The sequence below is a fragment of the Chamaea fasciata genome, unplaced genomic scaffold (genome assembly GCF_029207755.1).
Source record: "Chamaea fasciata isolate MVZ Bird 193981 ecotype frontalis unplaced genomic scaffold, bChaFas1.0.hap1 SCAF_9, whole genome shotgun sequence".
In the NCBI taxonomy this organism is placed as follows: Eukaryota; Metazoa; Chordata; class Aves; order Passeriformes; family Sylviidae; genus Chamaea; species Chamaea fasciata.
In genome coordinates, this window is record NW_027094094.1 from 11,779,240 (window position 1) to 11,805,440 (window position 26,201).

Consider the following 26,201-nt stretch of genomic DNA (forward strand, 5'->3'; position numbering starts at 1 on the left):
AGGTTGAGGAATTATATAGTCTTGGGGTGAGTAGGATAGGAAAGCTCCTGAGATCTGAGGTCTACTGCTCTGAGACTGACAGATTCCAAAGTTGTCATTTAAATTCCAGCTATCCCTGCTGGGAAAAGAAAGAAAAGATACAAATTCTGCAAAACTCAGTGGCCATAGCTATGTGACACAGTGTTGCCATGTTCCTGCAATAGCACCAGGTGTTTCATGCATGCATATCCGGCAGCATGTTCCCTAGCATTTTCCTTTAACATTCCAGCTGAAGAAGTGAGAAAGCTGAAATCTCGTGTGGAAGACCTGGAAAGAATCAATGGTGGCCTCCTGGCAATTAATCAAGGGAGTTCAAAAATAGAAAAGGATGTTTCAAGAGTAGACTTTCTTCATGGTAACGCACCCTCCTCGACCTTCCCATATGAAAATGAGGAGTCAGTCTGGTTGATGGTGAAGAGCAGACTGAATAAGGAAATAGAACGAGGTAAGCAGAGTCAGAAAATGAACTCATACATTATTTTTCATGCAACTTTTGTAAGGGAAAAGGTGATTTACTTCTGTTTAGCACATGATGGAAAGAGATTAACAACAGCAGAGCCACTACTCTCCCATCTTTAGAAATTTCATGTATTTGTGAAAACAGATTAACTGAGGAGACTCACAAAGCCATAATGCCAGTAGCCTCAGATCCAAATAGATGGATCCTTGTTCTTGAAATGAGTAGCTACTCTGTTGTATAATGCACTCTAACAGCCCCTTCACTTCCTGTTACAGGCTACTTCCGAGGGGAGAGAGGAGAACGCGGTGAGAAAGGTACAGCCTTATAGTCCTTCTCTTCCCTGTCCAATTCCTTGGCTCTGGCAATGCACAATTTTGAGGTGGTTGTTGCTTCAAGGGGCAATTAGCAGTGAGAAGGATGAAGATGGCATGTACTTGAACAAAAAGAATCAGAATTGTTTAGGTTGGAAAAGACTTTGAACATCATGGAGTCCAACCATAAATGTAACACTGCTATGTCCATCAGTAAATCACCTCCCTAAGGGCCACATCTACGAGTCTTTTCAATACCTCCAGGGACAGTGACTTAACCTCTTCCCCTGGGCAACCTCTTCCCACTCCCCATAACCCTTCTGGTGAAGAAATTTTTCTTAATATCCGATCTAAACCTCCCTGGTGCAGCTTGAGGCCATTTCTGCTTGTCCTATCCCTTGTTACTTGGGAGAAGTGGCTCATCCCCAGCTCACTACCCTCCTTTCAGGCAGTTGTAGAGAGCAAATAAGGACCCCCTTTAGTCTTCTCTGTTCCAGGCTAAACACCCCCAGCTCCCTCACAGGACTCGTGTTCCAGACCCTTCACCAGCTCTGTTGTTTTTCTCTGGACTCACTCCAGTACCTGAAAACCTTCTTGTAATGAGAGACCAGAATGGGATACAGCACTTGAGCTGCAGCCTCCCCAGTGCTGAGTGCAGGGGGACAATCACTGTCCTGCTCCTGCCATGTAAACTGTAGAGACCCTGATCCCACACAGGACAACACAGTAGGCCCAATCCTGCATTGTGCCAGTGTGAAAGGCCAGATTGGTTCTGATCCTGTACTATTCAAGTGTGAAATGTCCTGTTTGGCGCTAACTCCTTTGTATTTCATTAAAGGTGGGAAAGCAACTAGAAGACAAAATTAATGAGTAATCATAGGATGTCCCTTGATTCAGCTTTTTTTTTTTTTTCCACATTTCTCAGGTGACATGGGAGTACAAGGTCCCAAAGGTGAGTCTGGAATTATCTGCTTTCTCAGGTAGATCAGCAGCCTGTCGTAGGGCCTGGATAGCAAATGGGTTTTTGTTACTCCAGAATTTGGAGAAGCTGATGCTAGTCATCTGTTAGTTCAGGTATTGTTGGGAAGGTTGGGGTTTTTCTCTCATTTTCTGGTCAAAGAAAATTTCAGAGTTTATAGTAGAAGAGATAACAGATCTCGCTTTGAATCTAGAAGCTTCTTTCACCTGGATGAAAGTCATTCCTGAAGCCAGGCTCTACCTGCTTTAATCACAGAATTCTTCAGTGCCCAGAGGGTTTTGCATGGTGTGAATTATTCAATTATTTGCGTAAATACAAGGGAGACAATTGCTGGAGACACTAGAACTTGTAAATATTCCAGGAACATAAACTTCTTTTTAGGAGGGTAAGGGTTCGCCACAGTGACAAAAAGAGAAGACTTATTCCCCACTGACTGTCTCTTTGTTTCTGTCTACAGGTGACCGAGGACTTCCTGGTGTCCCAGGTGGGCTATAGTTCAATTCCTCCTTGAGGGAGAACATTTACTTACATTACTGTGGGCAAGAACAAATTTTGCACTTCCTTGCACAGTTCCTTGAACTTAGCTCAAGGTGGTTCACCAAAGAGTCAATATTTAGCATAGATTAAGTCACTTGATCAATACCTTGGTGCTGAGCTACAGAGCTCAGAGACTTGAGCAAAGCCTTGGCCAGACTTCCTCTTAGTTGAACATGATGAATTTGGGGTTGTGAAGATTCCAGTCTACCACTGAAAGAGTCCTATAGCTGCATAAATACTTGGTTCAGCTTTCTTGTGCTTTTATATGTATTGTGTTCTTCTAAAGAAATCAAGTACCCACCTTACATTCTTTACCCCATAGAAATAATCTCTCCAGGTTTAAGGTTCCCCTAAGTTGCATGTTATTCTTTTACGGCACATAGTCAAGAAGTCTGAATGCTCACTGTGTTTTCTTTCCAGGCATTCCTGGTCCAAGTGGGCATGCAGGACCAGAAGGACCAAAAGGACAGAAAGGAAGCATGGGTGAGCATCTCTGTCAGTGCTGTGAGTCTTTCACAACTGACTGGCACATGGCATGGGAACACAGACACCTGCCTGGTGTGATCATTGCCTTCCCCAGTGGAGCCAGCCATGGATCCTTTTGCCCAAGCCTTCCTTCCACAGACACCTGGTTTTACAAGGCATTTGTTTCCTGTAGGTGAGCCTGGCATGGAAGGTCCCATGGGACAGAGAGGTAGAGAAGGTTTACCAGGGCCTCGAGGGGAGCCAGGACCACCTGGATTTGGAGAAAAAGGAGACAGAGGTAGGAACCAAGTATCTTGTTGTTGGATAAAACAGAAATGGACAAAAGCAACAGTTTGGTCCTGATTAATGAAACACCTCAGTGATGAAATTTGATTTCACTATTCAAATTCAGATTTCATATCCAGACATTTTCCAGCACAGATTAATATGGCCTAAACGATTTTTTTGCCGATTTATAATGGGTAAACAAGGATTGCTTTGGTTTCCCAGATCTCACAGTCAAGTTTGAGTCTGACAGAACCAAAATCACTTTACTATCAAGGTTAGATCATCAAAGCTGAGGGATTCATCTTGCTAAAGCCTAGTGAGCTCATATTCTTTTCTTGGACAATGGATATCTATTTGGGTGTTCTGAACTGATGAGCAGATTATTCATGACACTTGCCAGAGAAAGAATAACAATAGATGGGATAATAGAAAAATGGGATCACAGCTGTATTTTACTGTGTCTGTTCATGCTCTTATTTTGCAGGTGCTGTTGGTGAGCCAGGTCCTCCAGGGCCACCTGGACCTCCAGGTTCTGCTGGCCTAAAAGGTAAATGTGAAGATGGAGAGAGAACACCTAGCAGAGAGGTTAGGAGTAAATGAGCACCCCAGCTGTCGTTTTCACATATGTTGCTCTGCAGTAACCAGAAAAGTGAAGTAATTGTCTGAAGCACAGATCCCAGCATCTCAGCCAAGATGGATGGCTTGGGTCCCTTTACTTTACCTAAGTGGAAAACATTTCCTCAGTGTCACAAGGACTAAATTCTCTATATTTGTTGTCCTGGTTTTGAGGATGCCAGTAATGCAAATTCTTCTAGTGGCTGGGGAAATCCCAATCCACTGAACACCTGTTGGGTTGTGGATGCTGTTGGGCGAACTGAAAGCAATTTGCTCATTTTCTAATTGTGGTGTTACTAAAAGAAAATCTATGTTTCTTACAGGTTTGATGGGTCCTCCAGGCCCACAAGGTCCTCCAGGTAAGTGCTGCATTCCTGTGCTGTGGCATCTAGAGACTGGGGAGAACAAAAACAGTGGCATCTTCTCATAGCTTTTCTGCGTCAGTGATGCATTGTGGTGAGTGGGATGAATGAAAACCCGCCATCTCATTTTTCTGTAGGTCCTCCCGGCCTACAAGGATTTAGAGGTGAAGCAGGACTCCCAGGTGCTAAAGGTAACTTTCTCTTCCCCCTGGCAGTTAAGGCAGCACTAGCTGAGTTGTTTTTCTAGCACTGCTCTGAGTAGCAGACGTGGTCTGACCACGTCACATTTTGATTCTATGGGCAAAGAAAAGCATAAGACTGAAGAAAAGGGAGGCAAAACAAAACTTAGTCAGTGATTGTTAGCAAATGTTGAGAAATGCAGGAGACATAGAGGTAATAGAGCAATCTAAGAGAGGAAAAACAGTTGAGTGGATGGAGCTGTGTTAAAGGAAAAGAATTTCCAGTTTGAGGTTGTCTGGTAACACAGAATCTGTATTTCCCTTATGATTTTTCTTGATGCATTAAATGCCTTTCCCTTATGATTTGTTATTACTATTGTTCAATCATCCATATATCTTTCAGGTGAAAAAGGAGCCAGTGGACCCCCTGGACCCAAAGGTGTGTTGACCAATTAAGTATCTTTCATGGTTATTTTCTTTGGATTCCTTTAGATATGGATACTGTCCATGGATTTTACCCTTATCCATCTTTGGCTTTTTCTTCTGTAGTCTTGTCAGGAAGCAGACTTTATTTTCTCTGATGGAAGCATTTTACAATGAAGCAATCTCACAGAATGCTTCCCTTTTTTATACCACAGGTGATCAGGGTGAGAAGGGTTCTCGTGGAATGACAGGTCAGTGGATTGAAATACTGGAGTTACACCCAACCTAATAAAAGTATATCCCAGCCAACCCCAGTTAGCTTTCTGAAACATTGTAATGATGTTACTGCTTATAGGAATTCTATTTTTGCACCAAAATTATAAACAAATAGATCCCATTCTTGATTTCAGCAATCTTGGTAAAAATCTTTGTATTTAGCTTTAGGAAAATCCTCTCTCACATGTCCTGTATTGATGAGCATTTCTAATGCCCAGAGGCAGTTGTGAATCATGAGGCCTGAACATCCTGTCAATGCTGGTTTTCAGTTGCAAAGCAGCAAGTATTGCTGACAGAATTGTCCAAGAGTTGTTTGCTTCATTTTCATACTATTTTGCTACAGGTGAGCAAGGCTCAAGAGGAATACCTGGACCTCCAGGAGAGCCAGGGGCTAAAGGACCTGTAGGTGGGTACCAGAAAGCAGCTGTATTTATATGTGTGATAATGTCACTGCCACCCAGATTGTGTTTCTGTGGGCACAGACAAGGAAACAACATGGGAGTGGAATCATGCTTGTGACACTAGGTCTTTCCTTTAGACAGCTGTGATTAGTCTGTACACTCAGAAAAAAATGTCCTACCATTAAGTTTTGAATGAATGCTTCCTGTATCTTCAGTAACTGCAGCCAAGGTTTCTTTCAGATTCAGTGTGATGAAAAGCCACTCTTAGCTTTAGGGCTGTGCTCTACTTTGGAGGAAGACAGGATAACTGTGGTACTGTTTGAGAAGTCCCTGACAATCTCTTTCTTTGGACAGGGCAAGCTGGTCGTGATGGACAGCCAGGTGAAAAAGGTAAGGGCTTCCTTTGAGGTAGAAGTGCAGGTACTTTCTGATTTGACAGGAGGATGATTTGTAAAAGGGGTAGGAGAAAGATGGCAGCAGATTAGTGTTCTGGGATCTTGTGTCTCAACTGTAGAGTCAACCTGTAAACATGGAATTGACACATATAATAGAGCAGGCTGTAAACTTGTGACAGAGTTACCTCTCTACAGAACTCCTCTGTCATTCATGTTCCCCTCCCAGACATTGATGCTGGAGATGGCCACTTGGCTGTGAGAATACAATAGGTAGAAAGTGCTGCAAGACAGCCAAGCTTGAATGGATTGGTAGATTGTATGTCAGTGATTTCTGTCTTGTTAATGGTGATTGTATCCCTAGGTGAACCAGGTCTTATGGGAATGCCAGGTGCCAGAGGCCCTCCAGGACCCACCGGAGATGCTGGAGAGCCAGGTAAAAGCATACGGAGAACAAAAATGCTTCTTGCTCGGTCAGAAACACAGATTTATTTGTCAATTTCCAGTTTTAATTGAATTTAAGTCTGGCAGAGGATCTCTGTATTCTTAGGGTGGTGATGAAAGGAAAATATACAGAGTATCTAGACCCTTTATGATCCTAAAATTTCCCACAGTGCTGCTATGAGCTGATTTACATACCAGTTGCTAGACCAGTTTCCACCACTTGTGAACTGTGTGCTATGATTTCATATAAATGTAATCTTTTTCTCCCTGTCTATCCTTTTCCCACATGAAATTTTTTAGACATCTTAAGACTTTTTGCCTTTTTCTGACAGGTCTTACAGGACCCCAAGGACCACCAGGTAGGCTTTTCCACCATATTCCAATTTATCAGTGACACACTTTGATATGGGCTCAAAAAACCCTTGGAATTTTCTGTCTGTGGTTCTCAGGATTTCCAAAGTTATATCCCAAGGTTTCTGCATCTCCTTTGGCTTTTGAGACAGGTTTTGTGCAAGATGTGTGGTTTTTGAGCAATGCAGGGCTTTTGAGTGTTGAAATTTTGCCTTTCCCCATAACATAACATTTCAGTTCCCTGTGCATCACTGAGAAGTCCTTCTAATCAGCAGCAGAAACAGAAGAGAGAGGATGTAGGAATAGCAATGGAAACAGAGGATGTGACATCTGTAAGCAGAGGTGGTTGGGGTGGGACAGTTCATCAGGGGACTCATCCGGGAGCCTCAGGACAGGTAGCAGTGCCTAGAAGAAGCTACAGGTAAATCTATGAATTAGTGTCATCATGCAGGGAGCAGTGGGACCAGGGAAGCCCAGGGACACTACCAGCTCAGTCTGTTCCTCCACTTGCTTATAAAGTCCTCAGGGACCTGCTCATAAAGGCTGAAAACTGGGGTCTTGAGTAGGGAGCTCCTTCTATAAACCTGCTAGTGAAACAGCTGGGGTACCTGAAAAACATACAGCAAACAATATTTGCACTAACCATTTTAAATTGTTTATCTACCTCATATCAGGACTTCCAGGCAACCCAGGCCGACCAGGGGCTAAAGGTGAGTTTTGTTTCTTCCCTAATGCTCATTTTCTCTGCAAGGATTTCATTTTAGCAAGGATTAGCTGCTCCACTGACCAGTCCCTGGATCAACAGTGGCATCTAGTGGCTTGGGAAGGGAAGATTTGAGAAGCACGGTGGCCAAAGCTTCCCTGAGCATACATGGAGGGCAGCGAGGGACTTGGCATGACAGCTCTCCTCTGAGCAAACCTTTGAAGCCCCGTTCTGCCCTCAGCATGAGTAAGACGCCTGGTGACTGCAGTGGAAGTGTGTGCCTGCCTCGGATAAATCCAGGCTATTGCCTAAGCTGGTAGATGTAGCGCTTGGAAAGCTGATCAGAGGGCATATCTGGATTAGTATAGTGGTCTTGCTTCCTCCCTGACCTTTGAGTGCTGAGACTTCTCAGACAAGAGATCAAGGGCAGAAAGAGCAGAAACTACATGCTTAATAGTACAGTGTCTTTTAGGTTATTATAGCTCTTACGCGCCCCCCTAAAAAGAAACTCAACTTCTGTACCTTTGTTTTCCTAGGAGAACCTGGAGCTCCAGGAAAAGTCATAAGTGCAGGTATGTAGTGCTGTGAGGGGTCACACTTCTGATTTAGGAGGCTTTTCTCTGGGTTTTTTTGCCTCCTCAATTCATCTTGACTGTGTGTCAGGAGTGTGCTGGGGCTCCCTGTGCTGGGAGAATATATATGCCATAGATGTGCGATTCCTTAAGCACAGATTTGTACCCATTCACTGGATGTTTGAATATAAGTGTCTGTGTGCAAATCTGTGTGTTTGTTTTACAGAGGGTTCATCAACTATTACTCTGCCGGGCCCACCAGGTCCCCCAGGCCCACCTGGCCCCACTGGTCCCCCAGGTGTTCCAGGTGAGTACTCATAAGTACAAAGTAGTGATAGCTCAAATCCAGGGACGAGAGTCAAGCTCTTTTGCTGCTCAGGAAGGCAGGCTTTTGTCTAATCCCTTTCCCAGCACTGTTGCTGAAATTGGGAAATGCTTGTTTTCCAGTCTCAACTTTGAGCTCAAGGCAGCAGAACTCCATTCAAGCATCTGTAAATATTTCACACACATACACTGGCTGTGCATGAGTTTACAGGATGGAATGCAAGAGGAGGGTTAGGACTTTTGCATTCCTTTTCTGTTGTGGTCAGTGGCATTCTGCTTATTTCCCCAGTCCAAGAGGCACCAAGCATTTTAATTGCCAGGGGATGGAAATTTCAGCAATACATGGGGCATTGATGAATTCACACCCCATAGCAATTCCATTTAGTTGTGTAGAAAAATACATTTTTTGATAGTCCTAGTTCTTATTAAAGTCCTATTGATTCTTTTCAGCTATTGTAAAATACAACCAGTAAAATCTAATGAAATTTGGGGTTTTTTATTTGAAACTAGGTCCTGTTGGACCGGCTGGTCTCCCTGGACAGCAAGGTACCATTTTCCTTCAGCTTTGATTATGCTTCTTAAGAGAAAGGAATTCATTAGTTCTCCTTTGTTTCTATTTCTCTAAGCTTTTGGCACATTCCCTCTCGCTTTTGTTTGCATATTTCTTCCTTTCAGTTCATTTTCTTGCATTATTTGTCTTAATTAATCTTGTAAAGAATTTTTATAATTTTTGGTTTCCCAGGGGAAGAAGGAGGGTGGTAAGAGAGTGATAAGAGCCAGTGTAATGTGGATGCTGCAAACGTCTTTTTTTTCTTATGCTATTTTTCCTGAAGGCTGGTATTTCTAAGGCATTTCTCAAGTGCAGTTGCCTTTCTGTGATGGGGGATATAGCCCAGCTGGATACGTCCTGCCATTTTGAAAGGCAGGAGAACAAACTAGAGCCAAATTGGGATTAATGTCACTGTGAAAGCACTGCCAGTTGGGCAGACATCTCTTTGGAAGGGCCTGAACAGAGCTGACCCCTAGGAACCTTTCTTAGCTGGTTTTCTGTGATCCTGTTAGAGCAAACTGGGCAGTGATTTTCACACTTGAATGCACTGTCCCTCAGATCTGGGGACTGAGTTCATGCTCCCAGTTCTCATAAGAAAAGTCTGAACCTCTTGTCAGAGTAGGTACAAAATGTCACCCTCTCTCAATTATGTAACTCCCTTTCTCTTGCCTTTTTTTTCCCTGGAAAAAGGTCCACGGGGTGAGAAAGGATCTCCAGGTGAAGCTGTGATAGAAACCATCAGAACAGAAGTCTCATCATTAGCATCTCAAAGTAAGTAGCCCTGCCTTTCCACTCCCTTGTTTGGAGATGTGTCAGAGCCTCAAGGCCTGCTCACAGCTACCAGGAGATGCCCCTAACTCTTTCTTCTCAATGTGATATAGAGCAAATGTGTCTGTGTGTATGTTTGGTGGTGTGTCTGTAGTGCCAGCTACTTCTGTCCTTCTCATCTGTGCATCCCAAAATCCTTTCAAAAGGAGGCAGATGGCATCAGGGGCGGGAAGCTGAGGAATGGTGGCTGGTGAGCAGCCACTAACAGGAGAGATACTCACAGAGCTGAGAGCTTTCAGCCACTGAGTTCACACAGGGCAGTTCCCTGTGCAATATGAACATCTGTAAGATGAGAACCAGTTTGAAAAGGGATATTTATCTAAGCAACAGAAATTTTCTCTCTTCAAATTAAAGGATGAATTCACAGGGGAGCAAATAAATTTTAAGATTTAAAAAACGTAACATTTTGTAAAAAATTTAAAATTTTAAGATGAAAATAAGCGGAGAACAGAATGGTTTAACAACATCCCAAGAAAAGTGCTTGCTCTGTGCAACACTAGATGTGTGACACACTTAGAGTTGGTTATTCCCAGGATCTGGGACCTCTGCAAGTTTGCAGCAAGGTAGAAGAGGGCATAAAATTACAAATGATCCTTGCCTGATCACCATCTGAATTGAGCTGTGTAGATCCAGACCATGCTTCAGTACTGTCCAGTTCCTCATTCAGGAGTCTTGGATCACAGCATCACTGAACTTTGAGTTTGTGCCTCAGCTTGGAGTTGAGGGTACATCGCACAGTACAATCAAGATAACACAGTGCAGCTACTTGTTAAATAACATCTGTGTTATGTTCTCCTCCCTAAACTTGCCTCTTTTTAAAGAACCTTTCCTCTCCTTGAAGTTCTTTCCCTCCTTCTTTAGCCTTTGAGTACTTTGCTCTTTCTCTCATCAACCATTACTCTCCTCTCTGTTTCCAGTATCCTGTTCAATGCTGTATTTTGCTTCATGTCCTAGCTAAACACATCTCTCCTCTCCCTCCTCTACTTCATCTTGGGTCACCCATGTCCTGTCTTAGTCCACCTTTGATTGTAAGAGCTTCTAGCAGCAGTATATTGACAGTTTCCATTGCAGCAGTAGCTCCATAGCAACAGTTTTCCCTTGTTTGTGTTTTTCTTTCGCACAGTGCTGGGAGATTTACAAGGGCGAGCAGGACCACCAGGTCCCCCTGGACCACCAGGTATGTGACATACAGAGCTCAGCACCTAAGCAAGGAATGTTCACACAATATGACATGTTTCTGGGCCATGCAGTTTGCTGAGTAAATGTTCCCTAATACCCCTGTTTCTTTTGTCATCAGGTGAATCCGTGCAGGGACCCCCTGGACCTCGTGGTCCCCCAGGTAAGAGCTTGTTCCTCTGAAATCAAACTGGAAAGGTTTTTCCAAGGCCTAGGGCTGGAAGCAGAATGTTGCATAGTGGGTTCCTACCAACACAATTTCACTGCAGCAAGATGCTTCCCAACAAAGAACATTTGCTTTGGCAGAGGGTTCTAGCCAGAGTATTAGTAGTAAAAGCCATGGGAAGACACTCAAAGTTTTCAAGTTGCCAAAGGAAGTAACTACAATCAATTCCATATTTACTTCTTACTTGTCCAGCTTTAACTTTCAAAAGCAAACAGATGGGGAGGTTCTTATCATGAGGAACATATCCCCATGCCCTATCCTGTAACACAGATTTCCCTTCCTCAGCTAGAACAGGGAAGGTGTGGGAGGACATATGTCAGGAGCAGCACCTTATTCCTTGCTCTCTGCTCAGTAGGAAAAAGGGAGCAGGTTGGGGGTGTGATGGGACAGGCAACCTGTACCACAAAGAAAGGAATTTCTCTATCCTTTTCTGCTGTGGTGGCAAATGATAGTGAAAAGTAACTATCAGGGATAGATGTGTGAAGAAAACAGTTACAGGAGCCTACACTGGAAAATACCCAAGCTTAAGGCCATGGCTGGAGGTGTAGCAGCTTTTACATTCATTTACTTACAGTGCTGAGGCTGATCCTTCCTGAAGCCTTTCTGTGTCTCTTTTTGCCTAGGAGAAGGATTGCCAGGACCTCCAGGCCCACCAGGGAGACCAGGATCATCCATGTCCACCTCAGGTAGGTTCTTGCCACTCATTCTGTCACCTGGTCCTGGGAATGTCCTGTTGCAGTTCCAGAGAGCACATCTATGGCTAGGACCAAGTGGAGCCAGAGAAAGCTCTTTTCATATTCTGCTGGATGTCATGAAGAAATCTCTTTGTTTGAATTGCAGAAGCATTCTTCACAGGCCCACCAGGTCCACCAGGACCACCAGGCCCGAAGGGAGACCAAGGTGGGTATATCGTGCTGCCTCACCAAAGTACTAGAGGGATCTCAGCACCTTAGACTGAAAAGAAGGAAGGGCTTAGGAGCAGAATTTCCTGCCTTTGTCTGTCTGTAAGAAAGCTAGCACAGTTGTCACTAAGTAGGACTCCTGTCTGCTGTCAAAGAAATTTATTAGCCTCCAGTACTGGTGTCAAAGCAGTCGCTATATTCAGATCCCAACTTCACAAGCCCATTTTACTCATGAACATTCAGAACTTCAGATTTGCCATTGAAGGGGACAGCCTTTTTGCAAAATGCACTGTGGACTAAGTCAGCAAGGAGGTGGCCCTGTGAAGTGTAGCCCAGCTCTCAGCTGGCAGGAAAATGTGGACCTGCTCCCTTTACCCATTTGTCCCCTACATACTGAAGGCCAAGATGATATGCTGCAGTGTGGGCTGGGATGTTGCTGATGAGAATAAAGCAAATCCTAACACTGTTCCTCTGCTCCCCTGTCCACAGGCGAACGAGGTCCACGGGGTTTCACAGGTAAGGAGATCTTAGTGGGTTTCAGGGCAGCTTGCCTGGGTGTATGACGGCTCCTTCATTTCTATGTCTCCTGCAGGAGAACCGGGTGATCCTGGCCTCTCAGCTTTCTCCTCCCACGGTTAGTCTGTGCCCTCTTTCCTCCTTTGAATTCATTGTCCCTGAGCTGAAATCGGGCCAAAATCCTGCTCTATTCATTCTAACTTAATTTAGTGGAGCCAGGATTTTGTCCACATACTTTACTCCTGTGAATCTCTGACTCTCTCTCTGCAACTGACAGGTGAAAGAGTCACCATACAGGGACCACCAGGCCCACCTGGCCCACCTGGACCAAAAGGTGAAGTTATAAATCTTTCTTTTTTGGGGGGTGGCCTCACGCATCCAAGCGTGGTTGAGACAAAAAGATGGAACAACCCGGTCCTTTGGGAACTAAAGCTGTGCTCACCCCTGCCTTTTCAGGCAAAGCAGGACCACAGCAATAGAATTGCTGTGAGCACAAGGCACTTGACCAGGTCACAGAGGGCCAAGGAAAGCTGCCATGGCCTCTTCATTATGCTCTTTCCCAACAATCTGGCATTTCAAGACAGTCGTTGCAAGGGCTGGGTAGTTGCTTCTCTGACAACACATAGCTCAACTGTTTCACATGACCAAGTATGCAACATGCAGTCACACCCATGACAAGTGTCTGTCTCTCTCACTCTTCCAGGTGATGCTGGTGTCCCAGGTGCGCCTGGCATCCCAGGAGCATCTCGAGGTAAGAGGCCAGACCATCATTGCTCTGATATAAAGAAGTAATGCTGATATGCTGGTGTAGGCTTTGAAAAAGCTCCTTTGACTTTTACCAGTGTGGGTGCCAACATAATGCTGATGGGATTTGTGTTCGAAACTTCTTTTCGCACAGCTTGCCTTAAATCAGAAAATTTAAGAATTGGCACTTTTCTTTTCCCAGCTTACTGGGAATCCTTTAAGCCAGAGTTTTGCCTCTGTGTGGACAGGTTCTTGAACTGGTGCTGACCAGGCTGACTGGGATTGTGAGCAGCAGGGCAGTGATGTTAGACTAATGAGCTTGAGCTCTATAATCTCCATCTATATACTGCACAACACTGCACTCTAGTGCACAAACCCATCAGGTCTGCCTGTACAAAGCCAGGAATGTCTCTGGACTCAGCCCTGCACAGGTTGAATTATAAGATGCTGAATTAATTGAAGACATTATACTGCCAAATAGCCCATGCTCAGGCTGTGTTTAAAGATGCAGGAGGAGCCCTTCCATATTCAATTTCCGAAGGTCTTTCCAGGCCTGTGGGAAGGACTGTATGCAAGTACACTTTACTATCTCTTGGTTTAATGCAGCTGTGCTAAAAACACTCCTTCTCCTTACAATGCTTTCTGTAGGTGGATCCAGACAAATTCAGGGACCCCCAGGACCTCCTGGGCCACCTGGTCCTCCTGGCCCAAGTGGAGGTTCATCTCAAGAGATTCAGCAGTATATCACTGACTACCTGAAGAGTGAGTATAATGAGATTTTTGTTGTGGGTCAGCAGTTTCATGCCTACCTCTCTTTTGCTCCCTAGGGCTTTGACCCTCTTCTTTTAGAAACAACAACAGCCCTGCTACTCTGGGCTTATTTCTGTTGAATACTGTGAAGTTCTGTTGTCCACCGTGGCCTCTGTAAAACTGTCCTTCTGTTGTCCTGTTCTTTGTCAGAGGAGGAGGGTCTGGTAACTGTGCATATGGTCAGTCGTCCCTCTTAGTGATGTGAACATATTTTGGGCTTTCTACATAGGTGACAACATCAGACATTATCTGACTGGTGCCCAAGGCCCACCAGGCCCTCCAGGCCCACCTGGACTTATCACCACTGCAGATGGAGTGACCTTGGATTATGCAGAGCTAGCTACACGTGTCATGAGCTATATGACAAGTAAGCACCATGTTGGTAAACTCTGTACTGAGTCATAGCCTCAGCTGAGCTTGTGCAGCACCTAGGAGGTGAGAACCGGAGGAGAAACAAGTCTTTAATAGCAGCACCCCAACCAGGTTATTCATCTTCAGCAGTCTAGGCCCAGGACTCCACACTGCTGAGCTGTCCTCTGAGCTTTGTCCTTTTTTAATGGTTAGATTAACTAGCAGTTGCTGCTGTTTAAAAAATCTTATATTAAACGTTTGCTGTTAGACTCTTTGACACCCTGAAGACCCAAACAGAGGTGGCTTTATTTAGTATATGTGGTCTCAAGTATTTGGGGGTTGTCTTGTGTGCTTGGGGCCCTCCTGAAGTAGATTAAATTCCCAGAGCTTTTGGAAGTAGCCTGGAATCTCAACCTGAAATACACGGAGCACACAGCTGTGTGTGATGACCAGGAGATGACCAGGATGTGTGAGATAGCAACTGTTTCATAGTTAGGGGCATGAGAAGCCCATTCTACCAGTTAATTAATTCATCTTTGCTTTGTTCCTTCCTGACCCCTCCTCACCTTCTGTCTCATACTGGCTCTTGTAAAACCTTTCATTCGCACAGGCTCTTCAGGTCGCTATGAGTCATTTTCTAGCTCAGTATCCACTACATCCATTTTGTACCAAGAACTTCTGGACCTGCTGCAAAGTAAGTGACCCTCAAAGGAAATATGGGATTGAGGGTAAAGCATCCCATTATCCTGGAGATCTGCCTTTTGCTTCCAGTCTCCAGTCTGCAACTGGAGTTACCCACAGCTGCTTCAGAGTGTTCTACTTTCCAGCTCCCCCACTTTGTGTTCCCCCCGTAGCCTTGCTGTGTTATTCTTAAGGTGAGGGGGATCCCAAACTCTCTATTCTTTTCTATACACACTGTTACAGTGGGCTGACAGGTAAATCTCCAGGATGTCATTTGGCTGTCCCTGAAGGTGATGATGCTGGCCAGCACTGTGCTCCAAATAGCTCCAAAATGCCACAAAGCCCAGCATGGTCTTTCCCAGCTGAGCTGCTTTTCAGTCCCTTTACCCAAGAAGATGTCCTGAAATAAACGGACCACTAGGGGGTCCCTTAAGCAATCCAAATTCTCATCCTCCTCATACCCTTGTTGTGGAAGGTTCCCAGCCTTGTCACAAATGTTTCTGGCACCATATATGGGGCAATTCATTCAGAGAAGAGGGAGGAAAGGAGCTTTGCATCCATAGGTTTTGATGGTTTCCCTGGTGGTGGGGACTCAGCTCACAGGCTGGGAACTCCTCACACTTGGTGTCTGTGCTGGACAACCTTAAAAGATGCTTTTTCTCATTTCTAGGAGAAGAAATTCGTCAGTATCTCATTGGACCTCGGGGCCCACCGGGACCTCCTGGGCCAGGGGGAGATGGAATGTCTCTGTCACTGGATTATGATGAGCTGACCAGGAGGTTTATCAGCTACTTGTCAAGTAATGGTTTTATTAGTGTGTGTTTCCCTCTGTTCCTTTGAGAGCCCAGCACAAAGCTTATGCTGTCAGTCAGTAGAAACTATTCCAGTGCTAACTTTGTGAATCCCTATGTACAGAGACCTCCTCACAGGGACTGTGAGGGACTTGAAGAGAACAAAGATACCCTGTAGCTAAGATACCATCCACAGACTAGTAATGAATCCTTTCTGTGTTAAAAATTGAGCTTATGAACAAAATTTCATCTTAACCATCTTTTGCAGGTTCTGGGATGAACATTGGACTGCCTGGACCACCTGGGCCTCCAGGGTCACCTGGTGTATCGTACAGTGACCTGACAGCGTACCTGCGAAGTAAGCCAACTTCTTCATTCCCTTGTCACGGGGCTCTGCGTGCCCCAGGATCTTTCTTACACCCTTGGTCACAGAATTTCCCTTTTTGCCTATCATCACAAATGATGGTCCTTTGTCCTTAGCAGCACTGCAGGCCTCTGCTGGCACCTGCACACCCCACACGGGGCTGCAGCTGGATCACCAGCTCTTGTTCCTGTGAGGAGCAACAGCAGTGGGGCTGTCTTGGAGTTGGGCATGAAGGAGCCCTTTGTCATAGCCAAACTCTGCAGTATAAAGGCCTCATTTCTTATGCCTCTTTAAAAGTGTATTTTAAAAATAGGGGCTTTACTCTCTTTGGAATCACCTGGCTGTCCAATGTGACATCTACATGCAGGGAAGTGAGGTGCACCAAGAAGGCTGCACCAGAAGGTACTGGAGAGAAAAAAAAGCACCTACTTGGCTGTATCTGGAATAACCTGTATTGTCAAGGAACATTCATTAGGGTTGTGGTTGTTTGGGTGACTTCTTTTCTTCCTTTGTGTCTTACAGACTCTGAATTCAGTGGTGTTGTTGGGCCCCCTGGTCCTGCAGGACCCCCAGGACCTCCAGGGATCCCTGGATCACCAGGCACCTCTCTGGAGGATGTCGCTGCCTACCTTCAAAGTAAAGCACTTGTGTTTCTCAAAGCTTGCAGGGTGATTCTGTTCGTAGATGCTGGGGGGACTGAGGCTGAGATTTAGCTTAGCAGGGATGTGACTGCATACTGGGAACAAAGTCAGTGTAAGGAAAACAGTTTTGTCAGTGTCACCTGTAAAGGGATGGCAGTTGGGGTTGGAGCCTTTAAACTTTCAAGATCCCCAAACGTGAAATTTCCTTATCCTCTCACTGATGGAAAATAATTCTTTCTCTCTCTGAAGATGTTGGATACTCTTCTTCTGGAGTCCGGGGACCACCTGGGCCTCCTGGCCCTCCAGGACCACCAGGTTTCTCTGGAACCGGCCTCCTGTCCTATGGTGACATCACCAACAGTGACGAGTTCAGGAGTGAGCTGATCCAGTACCTGAAGAGTAAGGAAGCACCATCCATCCTTCTTGCACACATCCCAAGACATGCTTTACTTTGTGTAGGTCACTGGCTCTGGCACAGCTGAGACATTCCTGTAGGAGCCCTCCCTGAACTGGGGCTACAGCAGCACCTTCCCTCTACAGCCAGGTCTACAGGAGTGTGCTGCACCCAGTAGGCTTTTCTCCTCTCAGTCCAAAGTCTGTGTTGTAAGACAACAGGGACAAGCAGGGAGTAGTTACAATTGACCTTGCTGAACATGGGTCCCTAGTAAGGTCACCCGCAGAGTTTTACCATGGGAAAAGCATTTTCTTTAGCAAACACCTGCCCACAGAGCCATGGAAAATGAAGGGGTTGGAAGGCGGCACTGAGCTAGCTGTGAAGCAATGGTCTGAGCTCAGCCTGGTGAGTCATCCAGGGCAGGCTTTCAAAAACACCTCTGTTCTGGCAAACTGGTCACATAATGGCTCTTTTGGCAGAGGTGCTGAAATTGGCCTGAGGAGTGCACGCTTCTGCAAAACTATTGGGCATGTTCCCAAGATCGGGCACACAAAATTGTGGGAGAGATGGGAAGGAGGGTGTCTTGCCATCTGTAAAATTCAAGGTTGACATGTGCCTGCTGCCTGAAAAATGGCACTGGATGAGGATCACTGTGATGGTTGATGGGACAGAACTTCACACTCCAGTCTTCATTCAGGTGGTGGCACAGGACTTCTGTCAAGCCCAGAGTCCCTGAAGTTCCCCCCTTGTATTTTGCAGGTGATGAAGTCCGAAGCTACATATCAGGACCCCCTGGGCCCCCTGGGCCACGGGGACCACCAGGACCCAAAGGAGACAGTGGCTTTGTGTCTGGGTCTATGTCTTCATCATACCAAGGGTTACGAGCTTCTGAGCGCTTGCATGGAGGATCCGTTGGTGCTGAGGGCTCCCATGGGGGCTCACTGGGCACAGGCAGCTCGTATGGCAGCTCCAGGAGCAGCGTGTCCTCTTACCACGCCTCAGTGGGCAGCGATGGTGCTTACGATGCCTCCATGGGCTCTGATGGGGCTTTCGATGGGCTGCTGACAGAGGAATCACACAGGAGATCAGCAGAGTCCTACAGCGACTCCTTCACTGGTTCCCTGGATTACAACGAGCTGGCACTCCGTGTGTCAGAAAGCCTGCAGAGTGAGTGCAATACCTGCTCATCCTGACCCTCCCTATGCCAGCCTACAACTCCAAACCCCCTGTGCCTGGTCGTGCTGTTCACTTTTCTCGTCTTCCTGCTGCCTACAGCTCTCCCTTACTCATTCTGCCTCAGCATGCAGCCACAGTTCTCCCAGAGCTCCTTTCAAATGACATCTTTAATTCCACAGGCCAAGGTATTCTCCGGGACCTGATGTCTTACACTGCACAGGGACCTGCAGGTCCCCCAGGCCCTCCTGGTCCCCCTGGCATCAGCAAGGTCTTTGCAGCCTATGGCAATGTCACCGCAGACCTCATGGACTTCTTTAGAAGTGAGTGACATTTTGACTTGGCATTTCTGGTTCATGCATGTTAGATCTCCTCAGCCTCTCACAGACATACTCATCTCACCTTTGCACACTGCAAAAGTCAAGGTGCAGAGTTGAAGGTGGATGACCCTTTCTTACTTGCTGGGGAGGTGCAGTCTTATCATTAGGAAGGACATCAGTTTTTTCCCACTCTTTGTAGGAAACCCATCTCAACCCCTGAAGGCCTCTGTGCTTACAAGTTCTGTGGCCCATTTTAACACGGCTTGGCTGGCACATGTAAGAAACATGAGCCAGCTGCTCACTCTGCTCTCATTCCCCCACCCTGAGCATGGGTCAGCTCTAGCCCTAGTGACAGCCAGAACACCCAGAGTGACAGAGCAGTGCTGGTGAAATGACATCACAGCCTGTCCTTGGGACTTTGTTGGGACCAAAACCCTGTTTAAAAACCTTGCTGTCAGTCTAATCCCATTTAACCAAGAGAGAAATGTCCTTCCAGTGTGACTCAAAGCTTCTCTGAGTGGGCAGTGGTTTCTCCCACTCATTCACTCTCTCCACTCCTTCATTTCCCTCTCCAGCACATGGTGCCATCCAGGGGCCACCCGGTGAAAAGGGGGAGAGGGGTTATCGTGGACCCAAAGGTAAGGCTCGCCATCCTTACCCTCTTCAGCCTTGTGATGCCTGGGAAGCAGCGCTGTGACCACAGAGGTCACAGCACTGCTCAAGGTCACACCTCTCACAGTGAAGGTGGCACCTTCAGGATCCCAGCCAAAATATTGTCCTGACTTGGTGTCCCTTCCCCTGGCCTGTCCCTGTCTGTGGGTCACTTGTTTTCAAGGGCAAACTTGGTCCTCTCATTCCTTCAGGTGACCCTGGGCCAATGGGCCCACCAGGACGACAAGGGCACAGGGGACCAAAAGGAGAGAAGGGAGAGAAAGGTAGGAATACATGCCATCCCCAGGAGGGCAGGGTTGGACTGCCAGGGAGTGGCACCAGCCCATCCCTGGGAATAGCTGGAAAACACAGCCCCACTTTTTTGGTTTGGATCTTTTGTCTTTTTACATGCTTTTCAACTAACCCTCCTTTTGATTTTTCTGGTCACCAGGTGAACAACTGTACGTTGGCAGAAGAAAAAGAAGAAGTGTTGGTGTTTAAGGAAAGAGGTAGCTCAGTTCTGCACAGGGCAGCATTCCCAGCAGCCTAGAGAGAATTAGCCTGAGTCTTCACTGCCTTAATGCTAAAACATCCTCACTGCTCAGCTGACCCCTTAGAGTTGATAGTTCAGATCTGAATGTCTGTTGTGTGTGTCCAGCATGGCCCTAGTGTGGGTGTTTGCTCTTCTTACTGATGTTTGGCTTCATGCCCCTGGGCTCCCAGGCTGGTATCCTTGGGCTGACAAGGGCTTCCTGTCTCACCTAGTCCAGGCTTCTTGTAGTACTCCCAGATATGTAAAAAACCCAGGTTTTTACATACTAGCCAACTATGCAGAAAAAAGAAAATAATTCCATCCTCACCAAATGCATGGTTTATCAGGGATCAGACACAGCCCTCAAGGCCCCATGAAAAACCCTGGGCTTACACTGCCCTGGGATTCCCTCTCCACAAGTTCTGCCAACTCCAAATGGAGCCCATTTACAGCAGCACAGCGAGACAGGACACACCCAGGGGCCAAAACAAAGCACTTTTAAACATAATTTGTTTATCTTTTAAAAATATTTTTGTATTTTTTCTGGTTTTTTAAACAGTGGTGAAAAATAATCTTTAATGTAAACAGCCCAATTAAAGTGTGTTTTTAACCCCATCCCTGAACTATTCAGGATGACCGTTCTGTGCTTGCAGGTTGTTGTGGGGCAGGGGTACAATGGTAAATACAATGGCACAACATTAAATACTTTTATACTCAGTTATTTTAAACGTTGTAAATCATCTCATTCACTCAAACGCTTGTACAAATCACTTGTATTTCATGCAAGTTTTCCATCAACAAAACTGAGGCATTCTCAGCAAACTGTGATTTTATTGTATTTACAGCAGAATTATTACAATATTCTACAGAAAGCCATGAAATCAAATTACTTGGAAAAACAAGACAAAAGAACCCCCAAAACTGTTGTATAGCTGCTACTGCAAGTTCACTTCCATGAGCTGTACAGAGACTTATAGCCAATTATTCATCCATCTCATGATTTTTGGTTGCTTTCTGTAAGGCAAAAATAACTTGGTTTGCAGTTAACACAAAACATTCAACAAACTGCTGGGAGAACACGAGGCCAGCAGTGCCTCAGGCGCGTGTTTTGTCACAGGATGCTCCTGCTCTGCTTGGCTTCCTGACAGAAAACGGGGTGGCAGTTCAACATCAGATGCCACTCAGTGTCCCTTCCTAGTTTCTGTTCTCTCCACCATTTTAGGACTGATTCTCATTACCAAAGAGGCTTTACCACCTAACTTTAATTGTGGAAGACTGTTAAATCAGGGTAACTCAGGACTCAGCCACTCCCTTCTGCTTTCAGTACAGGGGAAGCATATGAGCCCTTTCTCATGGGTTGGGCTTGAGCGTGTTTGTGCTTAAGGGGTTTTCCTCTGGCATCACTGACTGCCCAAACACCAGATGTGCAAAGGAGCTACAGAAACAAAGCACGAGGACTGAGCTGGAGAAAGGGGATGCAGAACAAATAAAAGTTCTGTAAAAGAAACATCATAATTTCATTTGTCTTCTCCTTCCCTTTATCTGTTCTCATCTTTCACAAGACTTGAGAAATCACAGGCATCCTGGCCTTGGCTTGCCTGTGAACAAGGAAGGTTCATTCTCTCTAATCTTACTTCAGCTGCTGTGAAGATGGCAGAAGTAGAATGGAGAACGGGAAATAGGAATGGGAAATTTGCATGGACACATCAATGCAAAGAAGTTTCAGAGATCCAGAAGTACAGATTTTGATGTAAAATGACCAGAGTGTAAATGCTAACATAGAACTTATCAACACAGCGATGGTCCTAAACACTCCCCAACGTCCTTTCCTCCAGCAACCAGAGAGTCACTGTCTTCAGACTTGCCCCTTTTGCCTGCAGCAGATGAACCAAGAAGCAGTAGATCAGTGGAAGCAACTAGCACTGAGCTTATTTGTACATTTCAGTTTTCAGCAACGATGTATTTCTGAGGTCCTGGGAGTTGCAGCTGCAAAACAGCTCTGAAAATCAGGCTGCCTAAAAGTGGACTCAAGGGCCTGAATTTAAAACACCTTATTTGAATCTTTCCTATACCAAAGCAAGCTTGAAATACTTGCAAGGCAGATACTATTTCAGTTGGAGAATCATCTTAAGCTTCCTGTGTGATACTGCTGTCACAAAAGACATGGTGGCACAAAAGCAATTTCATTGCTGCTTTGCTTAGCTCTGTCTTAGTTAAGGTGCTATGTTTCCAATTTTTAAGGAAAAGTATTCAGTAGAATGGAGTTATCATAAAGTCCTCTGGAACAGAAGAATAATTTGTTTAACTATGTGATTGATTAGATATTAAGTACCCATGAATGCAATTTTAAAAAACATTAGCTTAAAAGATTACCTGGAGAAAAGGATACATCTCCGACTGAACATCAGTTTTTAATGTGATGTGAAAAATCACTGTGAGTGAATGTTGATGGTCAGGACAGTGCAGCCCTGCTACCAGGGGATTTGAATTCAGGTGCCAATTCAAATAAAGGTTTTCCTTCAGAAGGTGTTTACAAATCAGGACCTACGTAATCAATCATAATAATTTCAGTACTGTATCTTTACATGCTGTATGTAGTTCTCATGCATAGACCAGCAACAGCAGAGTGCTTGGAGAAGAAACACCTGTTTAATAGGAATCAGGATCAAATGCTGGAGTATTTCATCATAAAATAAGCAGCAAAATTCCCCTGAAACTTCAGAAGATCAAAGGTTGCCACAGGCCATTCTCCCCTGGGTTGGTAAGCCCTCCTCAGCCAGAATCTCCTAAAAACAGGGGCACCACATGCAGCCAAAGAACTTTAGCCCCCGATCTCCCCAGATGCCCTAAGCAGTGCCAAAATGCATGTCCAGAACTCAAGAAGCACATGGCGTGAAGCTGAGGCCCTGCAGGCAGGTTTTCCATCAGGATCAGTTGTAAACACAGGAGGACAACCCACACACAGTACTGCAACCCAGATATTTATTGCCTTTGCTCATTTTCCTGTGGACAGAATTTACAATGTAGTAAAACACAATGGTGAGCAAATACTGATTTGTGGTCAGCTTTGGAAGTGTATGGGGACAGTGAGATCTGCCAAACAGTAAGAATTTGAAAGTACGTTGTTCTGGCTGCAGAAAACACACCTCACCACCCTGGAGATGGGGCGGCTGCTAACATTCATTAGGGAGGTGACATGAGATAGTACCGAGATTGGATTTCACATCTCAGGAGATGTCTTTTAGGCCTTTGTGAGACTAAATTAATTTGAATTGAATTTTCTGACACTGATACAATATTGGAACATCTCTCTCACATTCTGCAACTCTTAAACCAAATTTTATCAGTCTAGATGTGTAAGTACCCATGCTAGTTGTTGTTATCACTCAGAAAACATTTTCACGCTTGGTATCAATTCTCAGCCCAGTTCACAAGGCTGCAAGTGCTTCACAGGGCTCCCCACCTGGAGACCTGAGCAAGGCTTCCATTGCCACATCTGATCCCTCCCTTCATCCCAGAGCTCAGTTACAGTTATTTGTGCAATTTACAATGAGATCAGATTGCAGGGCCTGTGTGAAAAGGATCTTCAAATAAAAGATGTAAGAGATTCAGACAGAGGTAAACAAGAATGCCAATACATATTAGCAATGTATCACTGAAACTACCAAAACATAAGAAGATTATTAACATTTCCCTGTGAGGACTTAATAGGGATGAACATAGACGTAATCCAAAAGAGGAAATCTGCCTGCCCTGCCTACTCCCCAGGTAAAGCACTGAGCCTACTTCATATGAAATTGCAAACAAATTCTGTTAAATAGAGATGAAGATTATTTAATGTTATCTTAGTAACAGTCAATTTATGAAGGTGGAGCTTAAAAAGCAAAAGGTCTTCAAAGACTTTTTTCTCCCAACTAAACAAACAATTCAAAAAACTTTGCATTTAGCAACAGAGGACATTTTAGAGATGTGGTGTGTGAATTTACAACAATACACAATACACATTTAAAATAATAAAATGCCAGAAATTAAGGCTAGCTATTAAAGTAATTATGCTATCAAAAAGTTACAAAATTTAAATTAAAACATGCATTTTCCAATTTTCTTTTTACTGTGCTGTAAATTAAGTGTCTTCATTGAGAAGGTATCGGTTCAACGTCCAAGGATTTCGGCATCCAACGTTTCAACCACAGCTGATTAAAGTCCTATGTTAATTTCTGAGTTCATTGCCATGCAGCAACACTGTTCCCATGAAATGAATGCCATGGAATGGGCACCAGTTGCACAGTCAAAGCAAGCAAGCAAAACAAAACAGGTGCAGTTGATGCCCAAGGAGATAAGAGAAAGTCAGGCCTCAAAAGACAGAAAGCAAATACTATTTTACAAATGGAGCTCCAATATACCCAAGTACAGCTTATAACACTGTCTTGATATGACTCAATCTCTATCCACCAAAAGGAGTGCAGCAAAAGTGACCTAATACAGCTCCATTTCCCTACCCCGCTACAGGAGACAGTTCAGATTTCCCACTACAGATCAGTCAGGCAAATAACTTATGGTACATCTAGGAACTCAAAAAATAAAACCTGCCTATGTTAGTAGGTGGCAACACAAAAGCAAAACACCCAGCTTCATAAAGGAGTTTGTCTATATATTTAACTTAAATCTTTCATTAAAATAAAATGACTAAAATAATAATTAAAAAAAAAAAGGAATAAAGGAATCTAACACGTCTAGTGAAATCAGACTTTAGCCATGGTAGTTTATAAATATGACCATCCACCTCCACTTCTATGATGGAGTTCAAATGAACATGCTTTGGTAAGAACAGAACAATGGCTCTACGCATTCCAGGTACAGTTAGAGAAATCACGTGCATTTTGCACACTGCTTTCTTAAAAATACATTCTACAGTTTTTCAATTTGTAGAACTAACCACCTGTATGTAATAGCTAAAGAAAATAATAAACTGTGCATTTTAAAGTTAGCATTTTTTTCACCTTTACATATTTTAGTGCAAAATATTTTAGGGTGAGGATTTACAACAAAAATGGCAGTAGCAGCAAGAAATCTTGTTTTGTACAGTAATAACAATGCTAAGGAGTTTTGTGTTTTTAAATGACAAAACCTTATCCTGTTGCCAGGATCAGCATATCTAAGTGTTTCAGGCACTGTATTAATTAAACTAGCACCCCATTTCATTATGGAACTAATGGACAAAACACGTCATGGAGATCAGCTCAGTTTAATTCATGCCAGAGGTTTCTTTTGAAAGAAGTTGCAAAGGCTTTTGCTTTTGCCAATTGTGTTTAAACATAAGGGTTTGTTTTTCTGATTACTGGCATGTTCTCAGTAATTAGTTTCAGTCCTTGCTATGAAGACACTGCTCACATTATGAAATTTTAAACCTCTCACGGCAGTTTCAATTGTGGAATTCTCTCGTGGAGAAATCTGATGCTTAAAAAACACAGTAGCTGAACTAATATTACACCATTTAAATGTTCAGATGAGAAACCATTTCTTTTGTGATGAGAAGGAGCATAATTAATATTTCAGGCTTAAAGTCAAAACCGTAGGTAACGTACTTTTAGAGACTGGGATAAAAAGCCCACTTAGTCTTGAAACATCTGAAGGACATAACAATACCACTGTACACCAACACTTGGTTCGTTTCTTCTGTTCAGGGGAGTGAAGAAACCGCTCCTGACACTGATTGTCTCCACTGAAAACAAGACCAGTGAGGTCCCCAATGTTCATACACTGCGGGTAAGTCAGTTTAGACCGTAGGGAGGGAGAATTCCAAACACGAAAAAAACCTACAGAAGTTCCCAGAGTTAGGACCCAGTGGAGTGAAGGCTGGGGATTGGGTAGAATTTGGAAATCCGGCTTTGTGTTGAAGGATTAAGGCATTCGGATTCTCCAGTCATTTTAAAGAAAACTTCCTGTTCCTGCAGTTTTCTGGCAAATTCTTCTTCCAGCATCTAAAACCAAAATCAGATTGTCACAGGATTAACAAGGCAAAGTACAAGAAACCCATTTATTGTGGAGACATTTTGTCTGATCTATCTGAACTGTGTGAAACTCTAGTACGTTCCCTTTTAAAATAAAATAATCCCCCAAGACCAACCTCTGCCACAAGCTGTACGTCTGCTATATGTCACTCAATTTTTGTAGGAAGTTACGGGTTTCTGAAATAAATTCCTAACCCCAGATTTACCTCCAGTTAAGTTTTCCATGCAAATCTGCACTCATGTGCTGCAGGTGGAAGCCCTACAAAGAGGCTGGTAACACCCAGCCTGTTTTGGTGCACCTGCCCTTTGCTCAGCTTATGCAATTTTTTAATATCTTTAATTTTACAGTGAACTGCAACAGCTTTGTACAGCAGCTTGACTCTCCTCCTCTGCAACACTTTTGTACTGTCTGTATATTC

The 26,201-nt window shown here is 44.5% G+C and overlaps 2 protein-coding genes across 4 annotated transcripts in view; one reads left to right on the plus strand and one right to left on the minus strand.

Annotated features, from left to right (window-relative positions):
• COL17A1 (collagen type XVII alpha 1 chain) overlaps nt 1–20,394 on the plus strand; it is a 44,573-nt gene extending 24,179 nt beyond the window's left edge. The window contains exons 18-57 of the mRNA XM_066190969.1: nt 269–484; nt 775–813; nt 1,736–1,762; nt 2,247–2,273; nt 2,747–2,809; nt 2,985–3,089; nt 3,564–3,626; nt 4,018–4,053; nt 4,194–4,247; nt 4,639–4,674; nt 4,874–4,909; nt 5,278–5,340; nt 5,690–5,725; nt 6,092–6,163; nt 6,504–6,530; nt 7,197–7,232; nt 7,762–7,797; nt 8,024–8,104; nt 8,632–8,667; nt 9,362–9,442; nt 10,623–10,676; nt 10,797–10,838; nt 11,531–11,587; nt 11,742–11,801; nt 12,293–12,319; nt 12,396–12,437; nt 12,597–12,653; nt 13,023–13,070; nt 13,712–13,825; nt 14,103–14,240; nt 14,835–14,918; nt 15,576–15,704; nt 15,965–16,054; nt 16,583–16,696; nt 16,951–17,100; nt 17,855–18,262; nt 18,451–18,591; nt 19,164–19,226; nt 19,452–19,523; nt 19,691–20,394. Of these exons, the coding sequence (XP_066047066.1) occupies nt 269–484; nt 775–813; nt 1,736–1,762; nt 2,247–2,273; nt 2,747–2,809; nt 2,985–3,089; nt 3,564–3,626; nt 4,018–4,053; nt 4,194–4,247; nt 4,639–4,674; nt 4,874–4,909; nt 5,278–5,340; nt 5,690–5,725; nt 6,092–6,163; nt 6,504–6,530; nt 7,197–7,232; nt 7,762–7,797; nt 8,024–8,104; nt 8,632–8,667; nt 9,362–9,442; nt 10,623–10,676; nt 10,797–10,838; nt 11,531–11,587; nt 11,742–11,801; nt 12,293–12,319; nt 12,396–12,437; nt 12,597–12,653; nt 13,023–13,070; nt 13,712–13,825; nt 14,103–14,240; nt 14,835–14,918; nt 15,576–15,704; nt 15,965–16,054; nt 16,583–16,696; nt 16,951–17,100; nt 17,855–18,262; nt 18,451–18,591; nt 19,164–19,226; nt 19,452–19,523; nt 19,691–19,740 (3,110 nt within the window). The 3' untranslated portion in view covers nt 19,741–20,394. The remainder of the gene's footprint in view (nt 1–268; nt 485–774; nt 814–1,735; nt 1,763–2,246; nt 2,274–2,746; nt 2,810–2,984; nt 3,090–3,563; nt 3,627–4,017; nt 4,054–4,193; nt 4,248–4,638; nt 4,675–4,873; nt 4,910–5,277; nt 5,341–5,689; nt 5,726–6,091; nt 6,164–6,503; nt 6,531–7,196; nt 7,233–7,761; nt 7,798–8,023; nt 8,105–8,631; nt 8,668–9,361; nt 9,443–10,622; nt 10,677–10,796; nt 10,839–11,530; nt 11,588–11,741; nt 11,802–12,292; nt 12,320–12,395; nt 12,438–12,596; nt 12,654–13,022; nt 13,071–13,711; nt 13,826–14,102; nt 14,241–14,834; nt 14,919–15,575; nt 15,705–15,964; nt 16,055–16,582; nt 16,697–16,950; nt 17,101–17,854; nt 18,263–18,450; nt 18,592–19,163; nt 19,227–19,451; nt 19,524–19,690) is intronic.
• Nucleotides 20,395–22,739: 2,345 nt separating this feature from the next.
• The window catches only part of SLK (STE20 like kinase), a 47,480-nt gene continuing 44,018 nt past the window's right edge, over nt 22,740–26,201 (minus strand). For all 3 annotated transcript variants that reach the window (XM_066190971.1, XM_066190970.1, XM_066190972.1), the window contains one exon: nt 22,740–25,752. In XM_066190971.1, coding sequence (XP_066047068.1) covers nt 25,606–25,752 — 147 coding nt within the window. In that variant the 3' untranslated portion in view covers nt 22,740–25,605. The remainder of the gene's footprint in view (nt 25,753–26,201) is intronic.